Source organism: Coffea arabica, chromosome 7e (genome assembly GCF_036785885.1).
Source record: "Coffea arabica cultivar ET-39 chromosome 7e, Coffea Arabica ET-39 HiFi, whole genome shotgun sequence".
NCBI classification, from domain to species: Eukaryota; Viridiplantae; Streptophyta; class Magnoliopsida; order Gentianales; family Rubiaceae; genus Coffea; species Coffea arabica.
In genome coordinates this window covers 8,769,988-8,789,301 of record NC_092323.1, presented here as the reverse complement: position 1 = coordinate 8,789,301, position 19,314 = coordinate 8,769,988, and the positions used below count along the sequence as shown (strand labels likewise).

At 36.8% G+C, this 19,314-nt stretch overlaps 3 protein-coding genes and 1 non-coding gene across 8 annotated transcripts; all 4 read right to left on the bottom strand.

Moving 5' to 3' along the window:
• Positions 1–382: 382 nt before the first annotated feature.
• LOC140011455 (uncharacterized) lies at positions 383–5,252 on the bottom strand. 2 transcript variants are annotated; one of them, XM_072060339.1, is made up of 5 exons: positions 4,767–5,252; positions 3,715–3,793; positions 2,590–3,273; positions 1,525–1,776; positions 383–1,181 (listed from the first exon to the last, which is right to left on the bottom strand). In XM_072060339.1, exons 1-5 carry the CDS (start codon positions 5,176–5,178, stop codon positions 1,022–1,024), a joined length of 1,587 nt encoding a protein of 528 aa, XP_071916440.1. In that variant the 5' UTR covers positions 5,179–5,252; the 3' UTR covers positions 383–1,021. The 2 variants fall into 2 exon arrangements, with proteins under 2 accessions (XP_071916440.1, XP_071916439.1); XM_072060338.1 differs by having other exon boundaries at positions 2,440–3,273; positions 4,767–5,248.
• A 3,396-nt stretch (positions 5,253–8,648) lies between these two features.
• Positions 8,649–9,861, bottom strand: LOC140011456 (bZIP transcription factor 44-like). The gene has a single exon (XM_072060345.1). It carries the CDS (start codon positions 9,361–9,363, stop codon positions 8,875–8,877), a length of 489 nt encoding a protein of 162 aa, XP_071916446.1. The 5' UTR covers positions 9,364–9,861; the 3' UTR covers positions 8,649–8,874.
• On the bottom strand, positions 8,649–15,568 carry LOC140003912 (mitogen-activated protein kinase 7-like). 4 transcript variants are annotated; one of them, XM_072060342.1, is made up of 4 exons: positions 15,546–15,568; positions 15,013–15,149; positions 14,360–14,786; positions 8,649–12,974 (listed from the first exon to the last, which is right to left on the bottom strand). In XM_072060342.1, exons 3-4 carry the CDS (start codon positions 14,780–14,782, stop codon positions 12,270–12,272), a joined length of 1,128 nt encoding a protein of 375 aa, XP_071916443.1. In that variant the 5' UTR covers positions 14,783–14,786; positions 15,013–15,149; positions 15,546–15,568; the 3' UTR covers positions 8,649–12,269. The 4 variants fall into 4 exon arrangements, with proteins under 4 accessions (XP_071916443.1, XP_071916442.1, XP_071916445.1 ...); XM_072060341.1 differs by lacking the exon at positions 15,546–15,568 and adding an exon at positions 15,408–15,545; XM_072060344.1 differs by lacking the exon at positions 15,546–15,568 and adding an exon at positions 15,236–15,539.
• Positions 15,569–18,642: 3,074 nt separating this feature from the next.
• On the bottom strand, positions 18,643–18,714 carry TRNAH-GUG (transfer RNA histidin (anticodon GUG)). The gene has a single exon. It is a non-coding gene; the product is annotated as a tRNA-His (tRNA).
• Between the last annotated feature and the right edge of the window lie 600 nt (positions 18,715–19,314).

The following is a 19,314-nucleotide window of genomic DNA, read 5'->3' as shown; positions in this document are numbered from 1 at the left end:
CCCTATGACCCGCCCCTTTTTTTCGGGTACCCGCTATTCGGGTACCCGAAAATATTAGGAGCAGGTTAGGGTCGCAAAATGGCTGATCCGATATATTAGGGTCGGGTCAGCCAAATCATGTTAGGGGCGGGTACCCGACCCGTGCCCACCCCTAGCGGTTATCATTAGTGTGTCTTCTCTTTTACTTTTCCTTGTAGTTCTTAAATTATGCATGATGATTTTTAGTTCTTCTCTTTTACTCTTATGTAGTGTCTTAAGTTTAGATTTATGGTTTCTCTTATGAAGTTTTTTAAAGCTTAAGATGGTTGGTTGTTTTTGTGGTTAGTTGTATGGCTTTATTGCAGTTGTAAATTTCAAGTAATCAGCAAACAGAGAAGGTTAATAGCCAAAATATTTGTTAGCATTCAAAATATCCTCCGAGACAAAATGATTGCCACGAAATAATTTTCAAAGAACATATCACCAATTAGACAGCATAATTTACTTTTTTTCTTTTGGAATAATAGCTTTTTATTTTCCACCAAAGAACAAAGCAAACATATATACCAGTCCCACCAAAGAACAAAGGGAAATTCATGTATGCAGGGACTGCGTCTCGTCGTTGTTGACTCGATCACAGAATCCCATACCTCGTAAGTTGCGGGCTCCGCATACCATTGCAACCCCTAATTTTCCACCCTCTCTGTCGGGCAAGGGCACCAGTTACGCTTCAAATGCCTCTAATGGTAGGTGTTATAATCGTACTGGCACTGCCATGATGAACTGTAAGTTTCAATATCCTAGACGCTTCTTTTTCCTCTTGAAAGAGCGTGCATAGTCGGAGGGAGATTTTTAAACCTCTGGTCATGGAACAGAATGACAGCCAGATCAGCCCCCTAGTAATCTGGCAACTTGAAATTGCGTACAATTCTATAGAACTTGCAAGATTAAAAATCTGAGCCTTCTTTGGGATTTCAGATCCTCCTCATGCAAACCGACCACAATAAGATTTTGTTGGAGATCAAAATCTCCCGTATCTTGTTTATCTTCTCATGGATGACAGGGACAGATTCTGCAGGGGAACTTGTGATGGAGGGTACATACTATTAGCCGACTTTAAATAGGAAATCAAGTTTCCTATTTGAGATGGCAACATGTACACTTCATCTGCTTGATTCTTGGTAATCCATTCTTCAAGCTTCCTGCACATGATTCAACCATGGCCAAATAAATTCTGGATAGAGTCAAAATCGGAAAAACAGATTGCTATTAAGCTGTGTTTAAGCAGTGACCATTACAGAATCTTTCTAGAGCCAATCCATAAAATCAATCATAGATGCATTTGCTCCTCAAAGAAGAAAGGCCCCTGGGAAAAGTATGATAACACATTCCAGCCACGTCGAAATTTAATCAGATGACTAATTATTGTACATTGAAGACCACTTCGCTATATTACCCTATTGACACTTACTCTGCTGTCAACTGGTGGACAAACAATGCCTTAATATATGCACGAAATAGATCAAATGCATTTGAATAACTGACCTAGACTCGTTTTCCTCATCATTGCAGCAGGCAGAAAATAGCACCTTGATGGTTGGATACATGCTTTTCCTTGAAGCTGATTCAGTGGAGTACAAACAACATCCACTGCAGCACCAAGAATCCGGGTTCAACAGAACAATTTGCAGCATAGGATATTTGGTTTGCATATCTCTCACAACAGTCCGGAATGATAATTCATCTTTTGCACTTTCCAGCAACTGAATTGCAAACATCCTCTCCAAGCTATAACATCTGCACAAAATTGAACTTTGCAAAATTCAGACCAAGAAAGATTTAATTAAAAATAATAAAGGACATTAGGAAAGGTTCCAACATACTGAAGAAGAGTAAATAGTTAATTAACCAACATCACTTGCATGCTTTATTCCCTTCATGATGCTGAACACATAATATAACAGGCGAAAGTATCCCAATATAATGTAACACCCAGTTCTGCTGGCCAACTAACTAAAGTGAAAGAGCGCTGAAGATGTTTTAGTGTAAACTAACCAATTGGAGGAAGAGGCATAGTGACACTACCAATAGCCAGTGTTTAAAGCCATAGCAATATTTTCTTTTCTTATTTCCAATGAATGACTTCCTTCCTTTTTTGGGAAAAAAAAGGATAGAAGTCGTTTTCTTTGATGGATTTAGGATTTATTTCCTAAAATGTCAAACCCAAAAGAAATCAAAGTATCCACAGCATATCATCAGAGCCATACTAACAGACCCACTTACAAATAAACAACTTATGAAAGATGACTTTCTCCTTCTAAGACCTACTCTTATACATCTTATAAGAGCATTGGGTATGTGTCCTTCCACAATTGAAAAACAAATAAATGATCATAACTGTCACAAGCACAAAACTTACAACACTTCTTGTGATAGCAATCATAAATAGAAGTCTTTTACCTAAACGTATTACCGGAGCCACCAACAGGTAAAGTGGTTGAAATGTGGCATTTAAACAAGCGAATTCCACTGTCCAATGGACTACTATCACTGAAGCAAGGGTATGCTCCAAGTAGGGAAGAACATTGAGGACACAAGAATTCGACCCACCTAACATCTTTTGAAAGATTGGAGGATCTTGCCAGGAAACCATTCCAAAGAAAGCCATTAAGTAATACTTTCTGATGCTCTAGGAGTTCAATATCCCTTCCAGATTTTTCCTCTGAAGAGATTTCTAAACGATCAAGACTATGACATCCATTATCACAGTACCCAAGATCATGTTTCATAACTGCATGGAAGTCAGGACAAGTTGCCATGTTTTCTGCAGTCTGTAAGTGTGAAGACAGGCAAGATAAGTTACCACAATCACCAGCATTTCCAGTAGCTTCATGCCTCAGTTTCTCTTTGAGGTTTTCTTCCTCAGAACCAAGATGATGTTCCTTGCCATTGCTGACCTCCCTCCCAAAGTCATCATTCTCAGAGCAGACAGTTTGCCCATGTTTACTTGCATCATCTGAGGAAGCTTTGACCAAAATATCGTCAGTAGTCAATTTCAGATTAAACTCAACACTTTGGTTCCAATTAAATCCAGGAAATTCACATCCCACAAGATCGTCCTTGCACAAAATGACAGATTCTGTATCTAAGAGACAAACACCTGCTGCACATGTATAGGACTTTGCATAACTTCTAACCAGCTTCTCACTGATACCTCCAAATGAACAACAACAAGCCCCAAACCAATTGTCTGCTGCTTCTTGCCAATTGACTGATGGCATCTCCTTGAAACATCTATATAATTTGGAAAGTTCAGCCAAGAAAAGGACATCCTTTAATGCATAAAACAATTGTAATAAAATCTAAGAAAGAGTAAAATAAATTCCCAATGAACAAGGTAGGATTCCATCTATTTGTTCAGGAAAAGAAAGAACAAACTGAATGTAGGTTCTATAGGTCTTCCAAGCCAATGGTAAATCTAGCCGTCTACCGGGCCGTACCATGAAAGGAGGTGAGGTAACCCTTCCACAAGAAGAGTACAGGACTTAACTGGCAAAGAAGAGATTGCCAGTGATTCAGGGGAAAAAAGGGGAAGGAGGGGAGGGGGGGGGGGGGCAAAAATGTTCTAGAAATCATAAATGTCTCATACATGAAAATGCAATATTTATAGAAGAAAGAATCAGCACCCATGAGGATTTTGGTATTTCCTCCAAAAATGTTCGAAGTAGAATCTACCTGAGAGATCTTGTCAACTTAGCTGAGCAACTTCTGCAGTAAAAGTACACTTCCTCCAAAGCAGATAAATTCTTTAGATCTAAACGAACAACCATAATTACTAGGAATACACTTGGATTACAAATACCAAACGAAATTTTAAAAAAGGAAAAAATTAAATGGAAACAAAAAGATTCATCACAGATTGACAAGATACAATATTTGAGCTTCCAAAGATACCTCTTAGATGCCATGAAAGGAAAGACAGAAATATTAAGCTAAAACATGTTAGCTCGTCATCTTCAAAATGAAATAGACAAAGAAAAAGTGATACGGTGATTTAAACTTAAACACAACCATTTTTCCTTCACAAGAGAAACAAATATCAAATGTCACAAACTTTTTTCCACCCACCCGTGTGTACAATATCCTCAGCCTAATTCTAACTACAAATCGAATAACATTCTCCACTCTGTAGCTCCACCTAAATCAACTTGACAAGTATGACTGACAATTTAGCTTGTGCATGATTACTACAACTTGAATAAAAATTAAATAAATAAATAAAACCAAAAGGTTGGGTCAGTGTTTGAATAAGTGCCCAAAAAAGAAAAGACTTCTAGACAAAAAGGAAAATTGTATAATCACGGGTTCCCAATCTGTACCCAACTTGCCCTTAAAACTTGAAAGCCAAGTGAACTCATGTTGCAGACACTAGAAGCACGAGCAATTCCATATTCTTTCTTCCAGATTGCAAAGGAAGGACAATGGTAAGCTAAAAGATATTTCAGCTCACACATCATTTAGTCAAGCAATTATTCATCGCAAAATGACCTGTTCAAAAGTAAATGTCACAGCTTTATGCGCAGTGAAGGTCAAATCATCCACCATCCATCTTGAAAGCAAAATACCAGCGACATTGCCACATTTGTTCCAAAAAAGAATAAAACATATTCACAAACAAATTTAAAACCAAATGACAAATGCTCCTAAACAGCAAATCATTCATAAGCGAATAGAAATATCAAAAAGAATAAAAAGATTCCATCTTAAGTGATTGGTTATAAGCTCACCGGAATCGGTGGAAAGTGGCCGGTACTCATCAGACGAGGAATCAAATTGCGAAACAAGAGGATGATCAATGGGAAGAAGCAGAGCGAGTTTAACATGAATATGATCATCATAAGCTGTGAACTGAACCGGTGACTCCGGGTCGATTAAAACTCTAGGGAGCGGGACCCGAAATGAAGTGCAGGCTTCGGCTTCGGCTTCGGCTTCTGCTTGGTAGAATCTGACGAGGAGTGAAGACTGGTCCACTGATAAGTCGACCTCTAAGTTGATGCATTGAGCTGAGGGTTTGATGTGGGGGTTGAAGAGATATAATCGGACGGTTGGGATGTGAGATTGGGCCTCCCATGTGAAGCGCCAGTTGCTAGGGTTTTGGGAGGGGTGAAGGGGAAGCTCTGAGGATGGGGATGAGGACATTTTTGGGATTTAGAGGAAAAGTTCAGGGATTTGGCGGCAACTTAAGAGCTCTTATTGGGCCACCGCCCATCGGTGATATGCCCATTGGGCACGGAGTAGTTTGGGGCCAATACAAGAGGATCGTATCTTACATTCAAGAAGTTGCCCGGCCAGTTTCCCTATTTTGTCAATAGAATATGAGCCTATTACGTGGTTGAAACGTGAAATTTCAATTAATTAAAAAAAAGAATTAACTTTTTATGCATTGACAATGTAGTAATTTTTTTACACTAGCAACTTTGGATGCATGCTACATGTGCATGATTTGAATTATTCATGTTATGCGATATGATTTAAATTTGTTAATGTAAAAAAATTATACACTGACAATGCATGAAAAAAAGCTATTCAAAAAAATTATAAATGTACTATTGACGAAAATATTTGCCTTCAATCCTCCCAAACAATTTATGCATGTAAATTTTGATGACTTGATGCACGTCTGTCCTGCTGCTTGCATTTGGTACTTAAACAATTAAACATTGAACATGCTAAGAGAGGAATTCTTCTTTTTTTTTTAAGCCAACACAAGTTAATTCAATTGATAAGAACGGATCATTTTCTTACAAAAGAGTGTATCCTATGCTTATGGTGGTGACCAGAGTTAAACTCACCCAAACTTTATCTTAAAAAATAAAGGATATCTATGTTTGGATTGTGGTTTTTTGCAAAAAAAAATTATATTTTTCGAGAACACATTTTTCGTTCATTTTTTTACTGTACATGCATCAAATCATTACGATACATTTTTCTACAAAAATTCCTATAAATAGCAATCCAAACGTGAAGTGATCAAACTATAAAAATTGACTAAGCACCAATAACTTATTGAGTAGCCTTAAGATTTTTGCATTCTAAACTTAAGTTTTGATGTACTCAAAACAAAAAAGGAAAAAAGAAAATGCTTAAACTTGATTTCTAATAGGGTGCATGCTTTTATACTTTTTCTTTTTGGTCAAAAGCATGTTTTTGTACTAAAGATAGATGAATATGTAATTTACAAATTCCCATACTCATGATCGAGAACCAATTCAATGAACATGCTACAATTCGGGCACACATGGTAAATTCAATCAGACGTGGTTGCTGTCTCGTGTCAATTACGGGTGTCGCGATTTTAATACCTTGATGCATATACAGATCGAAGGAGAAATCAAATAAAAATTATACTATTGATTAATAGTTTGATTGGTTGTAGAGTACTTTTTTTTTTTTTTTGTCGACACAGGGGTGTTCGGATCAATTCTTACGGGATCCGACTAATCCCTACGGCGCGGGAGAGGAAGTCCCACTCCACTCCACACCGACTATTGATTGGTTGTAGAGTACTTGTTTTGCTCTTTTGGTCTTTGGGTTGAACGGAAAGATTTAATATGATGGGAAAAACTGTTTGCCAGATTTCTGTAGGTGGAAGGAAATGGAGAAAATTCCACTCCTCGTGCCAATTCTCCATGAATAATATAAAGCCATGGAGTTACAATAGTGAGCAGCCTAAGCAAGCCAATTTTTGGCGTCGGTTGGCTTAGTCGAAACCCATTAACTTCCCACTCAAGGACTCCACAGACAAACCAACTTTTGTTTTTCTTTCTTCTGATCAAATCATGTGGGCGTCCTCTCGAAAAGGGTTGGCCACATGGTACAGCAATGTCTGGTTGAAGTTTGAAAACTTGTCGACCTAACTCTTTTTTTAAAAAAAAAAAAAAAAACAGGCTGCAAAATTAAACCACGTACGGCTATGCCAAAGTAAAACAACATGCAAATAATTTTTTCTTTCCGTGCATCTCTCCAACATACTTTTTCCCCCTGGTCCTAGTGCTGATGCACTAATCAATAGAAAACAAATCAAGAAGGTCCTGATGCTGAGCTGCTCATACTGCTGGCAAAGTTTGGTCAAGTCGATACCAGATTAACTCAACTGATGAAGCCCAACAGCTGGCAAAATCAATGCCAGTAATTTTGTACGTATATCATCATTTTATTCAATAGCCAGAGAAAAGGATTCGACTGGTTTAATATGAATCACATAGAGATCAAATGTCTGTGCAGAACAGATAGCGTGTAACTGCATTTTGTTCTGTAGAGTTGATCTAGCATTCTTTAGTTAGTAGACAAGCACCAGAAGCATCTCTGTTCAACCTTTTAAGACTTGAAAATTTATGAATCTCGTCCGTCTATTGTGAAATTGAGATTTTCATTGAATCTTGAAGAGTGGAATCCTACTTTCTACATAAAATTGTGACATCAGAACAACTCTTAAAAGGGTTCAATTCAATAGGTGGATATGCTCGATCTGGCATGCATGCAACAGTGAGTCTGAGAGTCTAATGGGGGTTTCTTTAATCTGGGCTAGAAAGTGATTTTGCTGATTCGGTGCGCCTTGCAGTTCATTTATTTGTTCTTTCAAAGACAGGTGAAAACAACATGGAACTGATAAGAATAACAGAGACGTCGGATTGCGACCTCAACGTGTTTCTTCTCTTTCACTACTAATAATTCTACTCTTTAAGTTCTTTAATCAAGAAACTTCTGATCGATTTCTTTTTAAGTTCTGTTTGTGTTGTGTGTTGGGGGGGGGGGGGGGCGCTCAATAATTTTCTCAAGGAATCTTAGATTGATTTGAGTCCTGTGGAACGGAGAACGGATTAAAGAATGAATAAGCATCCGACCGAGGCGGTTTGTATTCATCTCTTTCGTGTAGAAGAGATGACATTATTGATTTGTTAACCTCTTTTTATATTTTAGTTATTTTTCAAAACATTAACGAAAACTCATAGATTTTGTCCTTAGCCTTGAGGTCATGGCTTAACTAAAATATTAACAATTAGAGGCAGAGCATTATGCGAGTCTTGTATTAACTTTCCACGCATAATGCGATTAAGATGTCTTCCTTTCAACAATTGTATAATACTAATAATTCTACTTGTTAGGTCAAATGCATCTGTCGGTTTGTGATTACCAAACAATACAAGATGATGTCATCATTTGAGGTAGTATTTTTTTTAAACAAATCTTTTCTGCCCCGGCCAAACAGCCCATATATGTATAGTTCATGAATGGAAATATATGTTGGTCCGCCCACTAATTCTGCCAGTAGTTTATTGGTACATCAGTTTGTCCACTAATCTTAATCCTTACCTAAAGTGGTAGTTGAATGTGTAGATAAAACATATGTCATCATCAAATAATTAAAATTTTCTCATTGGCGTCCTCAGCAACACAAATCGCCTTTGACATATACTCCTTTTATTTTAGCTTCCAATATATATACCCTTTTTTTTGCTGCTAAAGTACTAATTGTAAATTCTCCACATCGCACTCAGTGAACAATTTCTGTGAACCATATATGAAAGGATTAAAAGATGGGAGTACAAATTATATTATGAGTGCGAACCTTGCATCATTCTTGAAGATGTACACCGAAAACAACGTAATTAGGTAATGAACTAATCCACTCAATAATGGACTTTGAATTTTGTTCTAATATTTAGAAAATTACTTGCATTCGCAATGGCAGTACATCAACCATAATATACATAATCGTTTCAATTACAAACCAAGGACAACATTCTAGTTCAATTTCACTAAGCACCCAGAAGTCTACAACCCCGATCATCAGCAAGCCAAACACCGAAGCAATGGATCACTTCTCCGAAGGAATCAGTACATGAGAACATCTGGAGAAGCCATGATGGGCTGATTTACACTGAGTAAATTCCAGGGGTTGAAGAAATCATGATCAAAAGCACTCATCATCTGATAATCAAAAGCAGAGTCCTGTGTTTCAAGAACTGGTGAATTCGTTGTAGCATTCAAGCAGTTAATGATATCATTGAGGGACTGTAGCCTGTGGCTGAGTTCAGCCAGCTGAGCTCTTAGGACAGAATTTTCAGATTCAATGTTCAGATAAAGCTGATTTGTAAGGTTGATATTGGTGAGAATTTGATTATTCTCGTTCTTCACTTGATTCACCTGGGCCATCATATCATCCAAGTGCTTCTGTTTCTTCATCCTTGATCGCCTAGCAGATTCCCGGTTGGATATCATTCTTTTGCGTTTTCTTAGGTCCATAATTTGTTGGGGATCTTCATCGGACCCCGAATTCTGAATCTGGCTTGGCCCTGATGAATTTCCGCTGGTACAAGACATGGCGCAAAATATATGCCAAAAAGTACAAAATCTCTTGCAAAATACTACTCTGCAGTCTTTTAGATAAGCAAATAATAAAGGGTAGGAGTATTATATGGATAATGAACTTACGACAAAGAAGTCTTTTGGTCAATGAAAATAATGTAAATATGATGGTTTTATGAGTTCATGAGAAAACATAGAACCAGTAGAGGAATACAACAGAGAAAGATTGCATCAAGTGGGTACGGCGGAGGGTGGAGCTGATTGTGAAACCGGAGAGGAGGACTTCGCTGAGTACAGGAGACATGAATGTCAAAGGTTAGAGAATAAACGCCTGTTGCCGCATGAATGTTCGGGTAGAGGATCAAGGGGAAAAAGAAATATTCGGGCTTTGTGGAAGCTGGGAGTTTCAGAACCTGGAGGAACAGAAAATTAGGGAGAGGCAGAGGCCGAACCTCACAAAGCTAAATGCAAAAAGAAATGAGGAAGGAAGGGAGGTGGAGGGAGGGAGGAAGGAAGGAGAATTTGGCTGTGGAATTTATACACATTTTTAGGCCCATTGAGAAGCATAAAGTGACGGCTCAGAGGCCAGCTGGCCATCCTCACTATGATTTAAACTACCAATTTAGTACTATTACTTCTGAATTAGAGAAATCAGCCATCAATCACTACTTTTTACCTGAAAAAGTGAAGACAAAAGCAAATTGCGCTACTCATACCGACTTAATTAGAATTGTCAATCACTTACTAGTCTTCCCTCTCTTCAAATATACTTTTATCGTGGAGTAGTATCTAAATTCCACAATACAGAAAAAAACAAAAAAAAAAATTTTTTCTTTTTTTGGGATGGTGCCAATAGAAAATGTATCAAGAAACTTTTGTTTGGTTTTTAGCAGTTGAAATAGTGAGAGAATAGTTGACACATGATAGGTAGACTGATCCGTTTGGAAGGAAAAATTTGCTATTTTTTTTTTCCGCACGTTGTTTGGTGGCTAAAGCTTCAATTGTATCAAATGGGTGGATATTTGGATAAGGGGCGGCGGCGCTGGAGCCTATCCCGTGCAGCTTGAACAGGGAAATCGCAGAAAATGGGAACCTTCACTCTGACTTGGCCTCTATTAGCAACTGTCAATCAACTTCAAAGCTGGCTCGGCCATTTTTCCTCGTTCATCTTTTTTGACTTTTGACTTAACTTCCAGGGGTTAAAGCCTAAAGGGATTCTCCATCCCGTGGAACGCGATATACATTATCCATGCACGAGGTTTAATTACTTTTGACCGCATTTAAGAATGTTGTAGTACGTAAATGTTTTACGTCTGATAAATAAAATATATATTATTCATCAAAGTCATGTTTAAGAAGCTAAGCAATATTATTATTATTGTTTAACGTTTTTTAAATTTACTTTTTCTCTTGCTTTCTCCTAACACGTATTACGCATAGGAGACAACAGAGTAAGAAAACCAATCTTCACTTCTTGATTAAAGAAAAAGAAAAACAAAAAAAGTTGTTTAAAAAAAAAAAGCAACTAGTGGAAAATTGAGCTGACATGGGCAAAGTTGAAGTGGCTGTATCATGCATCCATGGTTTTAGGTAAAACATCTTTATTCAATCCTGCGACACTTGAACACTAGGAGCGGAACACTAGGAGCGGGGCAAAAGCAACGGGTATGTTTAGATAAAAGATAATTTGAAAAAAAAAATTATTTAGATTGACAACGTAGTATTTTTTATGATATAATATATATATATATAAAATAAAAAAATAATTTATCTGAAATATATTTTAACGTGTGCCTTTAAAAAAATACGACACAAGTTGAATAATATTTGGAAGAAAAAAATCTAGTTTATCTAAACAGACCCATTATGAGTCCCAAATGACAACGTGGAAACAATTAGCGGAGGCTTCCGGCAAAACGTGTTTCTAGACTCTCTAATTTCTTCTCGTGCGTGCCGGACAACCGTACATTATGGGCGAAGGGCCCCTGATGTACGTTAGAGGAAAGAAGATAGAAACTTCATTCACCTTCATGGATGGATGGCTTGCCAGCTTTTAGTTTAGCTATATGTAATATATGTGTGTGTGTGTGTGTGTGTTGTATATTTTCTTGATTGGGCTTTTGGAGAAAGATACAAGCTTGTGTTCATTGACTATTCCACACCGAGCAAATAAGAGAAGAGCTTGATCAATTTATAGCTTTGCATAATGATAAGATACTTCCCTGCAAATTGTTGTATCTTTTTAAAATTTGTGATTTCCCTGTCAGACTCGATTGATGCATCTCTTTCGTTGTGTCAGACTGTAGTGGAGATCCACTAGTTTGAGTTAATACTGACGTATTCTGTCGCCTTTTATAGCTGCTGCTGCTGCTTTATGCTTCGATGATCATAATATTCCCTCAAAGATGCCCACCACTTGTGATTATTAATGGGGAGGGAGGGGGAAAAAAGCCGACTCTTAAGATTATTAATGGACTAATTTTGAGATAAGACCGTTTCTCCATCAAGGAATGATGTGTGAAGCTACTGCTCTTATAGGTTCTGATATGCTGCTACTTCTGCAGTGATCTCAAACTAAAAGAACGCATAGATCAAAAATTTCTGGACTAATCAAAATATTCAGAGCTTAGAGGAGCAAGGGTTGGCCCAAGAGTCGAGCGATTGAAGTCACCACTCTCCAGGCAAATTGCTCGGATTCAACTGCTATATCACTGCCACTGCACTGTCCCTTTTCCCCTTCGGGCTTAAATAATAAATTGATGCAATCAAAAAGAAGTATCCAAGGCTTGGTACAGAACAAGTATGATTCTAAAACAATACTTGTGTACTAATAATGTATTGGTACTTTTTGTTCTTTCTTTCCTTCCCCACAACTTTTATGCTTTTTCCAAAGGTCTAGTGCCAAAGAAATGCTTCTCAAATTAAAAATTTATCACCGTGTTCGTGTTCGTGTAAGTAACTTGTGGCGGATGGTAAAGAAGGATCTCTCTCAACATCGTCTCGCGGATCATTGTTTCGCTCATGTTCTCATCAACATCAAGACTGAGAGGAAACTGAGCAGGAGGGTTGCGACTTGGATCATAGAGACCTGACAAATATGGATGATAAAGAGCTTCTGTCACTGTGATTCTCCTCGATGGATCAAAAACTAGCATCCGCTGTAACAAATCTATGGCCAAAGGATCAGCATGGGGGTAGAGAGAAGCAAAGTTAACCCCTCTTGAACAAGGAAGTGACATTATGAATTTTTTAGCCCTCAGATTATCAATGAATGCAAGATTGGCTTCAGTTTGGCTGCCAAGGACATCAATGATAAGTTTAAGCTGATTGAGGCACTCTGTTCCTGGGAATATTGGTTTCCTGCCAAGGATTTCAGCAAAGATGCACCCTACAGACCAGACGTCAATAGAGGTCCCGTAATTGTCACAGCAAAGAAGCAACTCTGGCGCACGATACCACCTTGTGACTACATATTCAGTCATGAATTGTCCACTGTCATTGCCAGTTCTTGCTAATCCAAAGTCACATATCTTGAGTGCACAATTAGCATTAACGAGGAGATTTCCTGGTTTCAAGTCCCGATGAAGGACATTTGCCGAGTGAAGATATTGTAAACCACAAAGAAGCTGCACATTGCAATTCAGTGATGAGGGAAAAACAGGAGCAGAGAATCAGACCAGCAAAAAAATTAAGGAGAATAACTCAAGAGCTTTTGATGCATCATATTTTCTAATACCTAACATTTTGAATTGAAGATCACGTGAGAGCGTGGCTACAGCCATGAATGCGACCGTTCAAGAATCACAAGAACAGTAATCTTGCAACGTATCAGCATTTAAAGAAAAGAAGGTTAAATGAAACAATTGATAATAATCTTCAACAGGAAAAGATTTTCTGTTTGCATATGTCGTGAAAGCTCAGAAAGGTTATTAAAATTAGATTGAAAATAAAACATAAACCCTGAAAGTCCAACTAAAGAAAGGCTCATGCCTTGTCTTGAATTCCATCATGATAAGCATGATGTAAGAAAGCAACAAATAAACCTTTTCTTTGCACCATTCACCCAATCTAAATTTGAGATATAGTCCACGGGAAAACATTTTGAAAAGACAAAGCATGCAACTTGACAGGAAATGCAGGCACAAGATATAAAATTGAAGCTTTTCTCAAGTGTAATTGAAACCATAGTTCTTCACTCAGAAGAGGATCAATGCCTCTACAACCTTTTCTGCTGGATTTACAAAATAACTGCTACGTATGCTACTTGTATTTATACTTATCTACTTATCTCTTTGATGCTTTAGAAAAAGAGAAGATGATTATGAGCATAAAGTCCCGAATACATGGTCCTCTGGATACAGTGAACTCATAAGCCTTGAAATTAGTTCCAATGTCCTCAGACACAATGAAGTTTTGTATATCACAACTGGCACACCAGGCATAGTAGCAAAGTTCACCATCAGGGGAAACCTTAAAACTACGAACTAGCTCTAATGTACTAATTACATTTTCTAAGTCAAATACCAATTTTAACACATAGGTCTTTCCCAAAAGCTTTCAAGCTATACGAGTACTCTAAGGTTAATCATCAGGAAAGCTATCAAAATATGTTATGCTAGATATGGAATTCATTCAGTTTATTCAGAACTTGAAATGAGAGACCCCCAAATTTCAGAAATGAAAGTAAGTGTAGGAGAGATAAACAAGAAAAAAAGCAGAAAAGTTTCAAATAGAAGTTCATATCAAAATTAAGACACAAAAAGGCTGTTGATCACCGCATCTATAGTAGCTAATGTGGTTCTATCCTTCTTTTAACAGAGAGAAAATTGTGACTAAGAAAAAAAAAAACAGAGAGAAAATTGTGACTAAGACCTCTTCCATTAGGATGAGAACAGCAGTTAGTACTCATACAAGCAAATTGTAATCCATAACTTTCTCAAATAACAAAACTCATGGAACTAAAAAGGATAAACTTAATCTAGTGTACTTAAAGCTCAAAATGAATCAGCACCTGGAAAATAAAAAACTTGCAATGATCATTTGATAACGGCTGAGATGACTTTATAATATGATGAAGATCAGTATCCATCAATTCGTACACCAAATACACATCCTTGAAGCTACTCCTGTGCATAGGCATCATGACATCCTTCAAGGCAATCACATTCTCATGCTTAAGATGCCGCAGAAGCTTCAACTCCCTGAGAGTCCTCAATGCGTCAATCCTATTCCCAAACACATTTTGTATCTTTTTGATTGCCACTTTCTCATGAGTCTCCATATCAATTGAAGAACAAACAACCCCATATGCCCCTCTTCCTATGGGTTTGATTGGAACATATTTTGTATCGATCTCAAACAAAGTTTGCCCCATTGTGTAGTAATGCTTTCCTCTTTGTCTAATCTCATTGGCTGGCTCCATTACAGTTCCCATTTCACTGTTATTTTTCATCCCACAATTTTAGAAAAAAAAAATCATCACTCACAATTCACCAATTGATCGAAGAAAAATTTATTCCGTTTGCAGAGTAGAAAGCTACTGATTACCAAAAAGCTAAAACCCACTGTTGAAGCAATGCGTAACAGGAATTGAACAGCCAAATTACTATTCTCAAACGTGAAGTGGAACTTAAAAAATGGAAGTATGAAAAGATTGATACTTACATTTCGGCGGTTCAATCTTCTTGGGCCCTCTATTAATCTTCAAGAAATGAATAATTTAATTTGAGAATTTCCCCTTTTCTTTCCCTTCAATCTTCGACAAATTCACTGCAACTTTTTCAACTTTGGCCATCAAAAACCTGTTTATGAGAAGAAGTAAAGCCGAAGTTAGATAAAGTTTTGATCTATATACAAATTCCTGCAGAACTCAAAGTGAAAAATATACATTCAAAACCAGTAAATTCCAGCTCGTAAAAATATCCGGTGCCTTACCAGCTTGAAATTGATGAGAAGGATACAGAGTCAGAGACAGATATATACAAAGAGGAATGGACAAAAATGGGCATTTCTAAGATGAGGAGAGTAGATTGGAAAAGTAAAAATGATTAGGATTATACCCACAAAGATGTGAAATCTTATCCCAAATTGAACGAGTAATTTTGTTCGGATGCATGAATTTTTCAACCATATTACTGAATCAGGCAAAATCAATTTAGTTGATAAATAAATGGGGACAGCCCTTTAGTTGTTGTTACCGCTCAATTATGGTTTATTCTCGGCTTCAAAAGCCAGTTAAGCCAAGCTTGAAGTATAAAATATGACTCGGAGCTTCGTAGTTTTTTTTTTTTTTTTTTTTGGCCTCCACGAGGGGAATGCCGGCAGTAGAAGTAGAAGGCCTAATTTAATTGAGCACCTCACGATGTCCAGTTATGTCAGCTGGAATCAGTTGAGATTATTGTTTTCAAGACATTGATGCATGTCAAAAGCTTGTGAAAATCACATTTAATTTCCTCACTAAAAATTTTTGTTGCTCCGCCTTATAATTTAGTGTCAAAATATCAAGATTGTATTTTTAAAATTAAAATAATCAAGCCCTGTTTATCTTTTTGCATGATTTTATTATGTACTTTGTTTACTATATATATTTGCCTTCATTACGTGTTGGCAAGGTCTAAAAAAAAAAGGCTTATAATAGGTTTAGAATTTCTTAAGAAATTTGTGTCCCCACTGAATTGTGAAAATAATTAAGATCATGGTTGTTATAATAATTTGATGAATAATAAATAAACAAATAAATAGAACTACTTAAACTTAAAGTTTTAAGGGCTCGTTTGGAGTTGTGGTTTTTTTGCTAACAAGAGCAATTTTTAACGCATTTAGCGAGCATCATTCTTTTAATTTAGGAATAGAGATTAAAATTGCATATTATCAAATAGAGAAAATACTTATACAAATATGTATCCAAATAATATGATTAAACACTTAATAAATACTTTGATGAGACCTCTACTAATTAAGTATTTTTTTTATAAGTCGCTGCAATTCCAAATAAACTTTAAGTTACAAATTGGTCCACCACATTTCTATCGAGTACTCTTATTAAGATTTATTTCTTTGAAGTATTACACAAACTTTTATTGCTAATTTGTGCCTTCGCTCAGAAAATATTTCCAACTCCGTCATGGAACTTGAAATTACCAAATCGTGTCTAGAAAAAAGGTAGGAATATGATTACTTATTTTCTTTTTTGGTCAAAGTAGTTAGGGTTCAATTTCTATATTGCTTATAGTGCTTAGGTATTATAAGAGCGAGGAGCCGAGCCGTGCGGCTAAGTTGGAAGTTGGATGTTCAATAAAGAGTTTGGTTTCTTAAGGGATATGTCTTTGATGAGATTCGATGATGATAGACGGATAGAGTGGGGGATTGGTGGTGGCCTGGTGGGTTTCCTTTTGTTTGTTTAACTAACTTTTGAGTAGAATTATACCATACTACACCATAATACTCGACAACGTGCATGTTTGAAACTTAGAAGTCTTTGGTCTTCTCATCGTCTGGATGAGACATTTTCAGTTGACGGCTCCTTAAGCAAGCGGCGACCGGCTGTCCACGTGGAAAGTATCGGGGAATTGGCTGGCTAGTGAAAAGTGCAGCCAGCGTCGCGGATGCCAGTAGAATTCTAGATTAAAATCAACCATGGCTCCAGCGTTACGACTAGGGTTGGGCCAAAACCACTGCCTTTGGACCGGTAGCCACCATCATTGCATTAAATCTTTGTAGGGTGGGAGACAAGGGTTCATTAAACGTTGCCTCCCATCAATTCGCCATATTAAAAATTGGCTTTGTTTAAAAACTTCAAACGGGTGTACAGTGCATTCATCTAGTCCAGTGGTTCAATCCCTTTCGGGTTACTTTTAGACCTTTTCAAGTCCTCCTCCTCTCCTTAGTGTAGAAATCTATCGTATCGACAAAAAAAAAAAGAAAAAATACTAGGGTTGGGCCAAAATAAATAAAAAAATCCGCGCTTATATACAGGGTCGGGTTAGTGCTACGTGATTAAGAACCCATAGATATCCAATCCGTTTGGTATATATATTTTTTATTTTTATTTGTATACACATACTACAAAGTAATATTTTTAAAGCTAAATAAGTAAAATAATGATAAACGATGAAACTAATAATCATGGTAGGAAACTTTTTTGAGAAAACATTTATTAAATCTTATATGAATATGTAAAATATAAAATTATTTTAGTATAAATTATTTTTTTAAAAAAATAAATGATAAACGAGGTAGAACAGGTACCTATTGATTCGATCGTACCTCAATGGGTACTCGTTAACCAAGTACTTGCTAATATATGGGCTTAGTAAAAGTCAGAAAATGACTGACCCATAAGGTGTTGGTTGATTCAACAAAATAATGCACAGGATGAGTACCCAATACAGCCCAACCTTACTAACTATCTACATAATACAAGTATACACAAGACATGGTTAAATGTTACAGGTCAAATATGATTGACTCGTAAGGTGTTGTTTGAATTTTTTTTTAATTTTTATAGAAAAATGTACCATAATAATTTGATGTTTATAATTAAAAAAAAAAACTGAAAAATGTGTTCACAAAAAACGTTAAATTTTCCTAAACTTTACCTATTTTTTATCCTTTAGAAGGTCTAAACTTATTAAATAGACACTTTGTTCTTATTTAATATATTAGGATAAAAGTGTTTTTGAAGTTGGGTTTAGCTCTTTCTTTCCTTTCTCCTTTCTCTCCCTCACTCTTCCCCCCTCTCTCTTTCTTTCCTCCCCTCCTCTATCGATACCTCTTCCCAAGACCAAAGAGAAGGGAGGATGAAGAGGAGAGAGAAAGAGGGAGGAAGGGCAATAGTAGTAGTGGAGATGAATAGTGGTGATCGAGGTGGTTGGTGGTTATGGTAGGTGCACTGTGCACCTAACAAATTTTTTACAGTGTGATTTTTGAATAACACAGTTAAAAACATTTAATCCCCTTAAGGCTTTTTTTTTTTTTTTTAATAAAGGCAATCCCCTAAAGGCTTCAATGCTACCCATTTACCTAAGCATGTGCAAGTATTAAAGTTTGTATTAAAGTTTTTTTTTTTTTAAAGGCAATCCCCTAAAGGCTTTATTGCTACCCATTCTTACCTAAACATGTGCAAGTATTAAAGTTTGTAATAGGTTGGCCAATGGCCGTGTTAGAGACGCCATTCTATCTTAAGTAAATTTCTAATCCATTATATGGCAACAAGCTAAATTCAGGAGAAAAAAAAAGGAGAAAGGTTTCAAAAACAATTATTGCATTTTAAGTGCAATCATATAAAACAGAAAATGTGGCTGCTGGGATTCGAGCCCAGGTCTCCACGGCCACAACGTGGAATTCTTACCACTAAACTACAGCCACTTACATTTTTAGTGAAGGAACTATCATCATTTGTTACAAAGTAAAATAGTACACAGCATAAGGTCGTAGTGCTACCGTATGCTAGAAAAACCATATGACGTTAGAGGCCAAAAATAAGGCCTTGGAGCTAGCTTTGTGCATGAAATTACGGGTCAACTATGTAGAGAATATTCAGAGTTTTAATTTACTCTCAAGATTACCCATATAGAGCAGAACAAAATATTTAAGCTACCATGAAATACAAAACACGAAAAGAGCATAGTATTAATTTAGATTAGCACCACTTTCGCTTGGACTCATTCTGATAAGTCTACCTTATGGACACAAATCTCAGGTCTAGACATGATAATTGATACATACAATGGTTGATGGTCTCAAGATAAATGTCACCAATAGACAAATGATTGCAACGCCAATTGCATTTTGGCAAGGACGTGTTTCGTGCACGCAAAACATATTCAAATGGGAAGACGGTCGAAGGAACATAATGAATCCAACTAGGATTCCATTTGGTACCCATAGCAGCAAGTGGACTATAAAGTGCTATAGGGAATTTTAACATAACTCCAAGTAATTACAATAATAAAAAGACTAATTCAG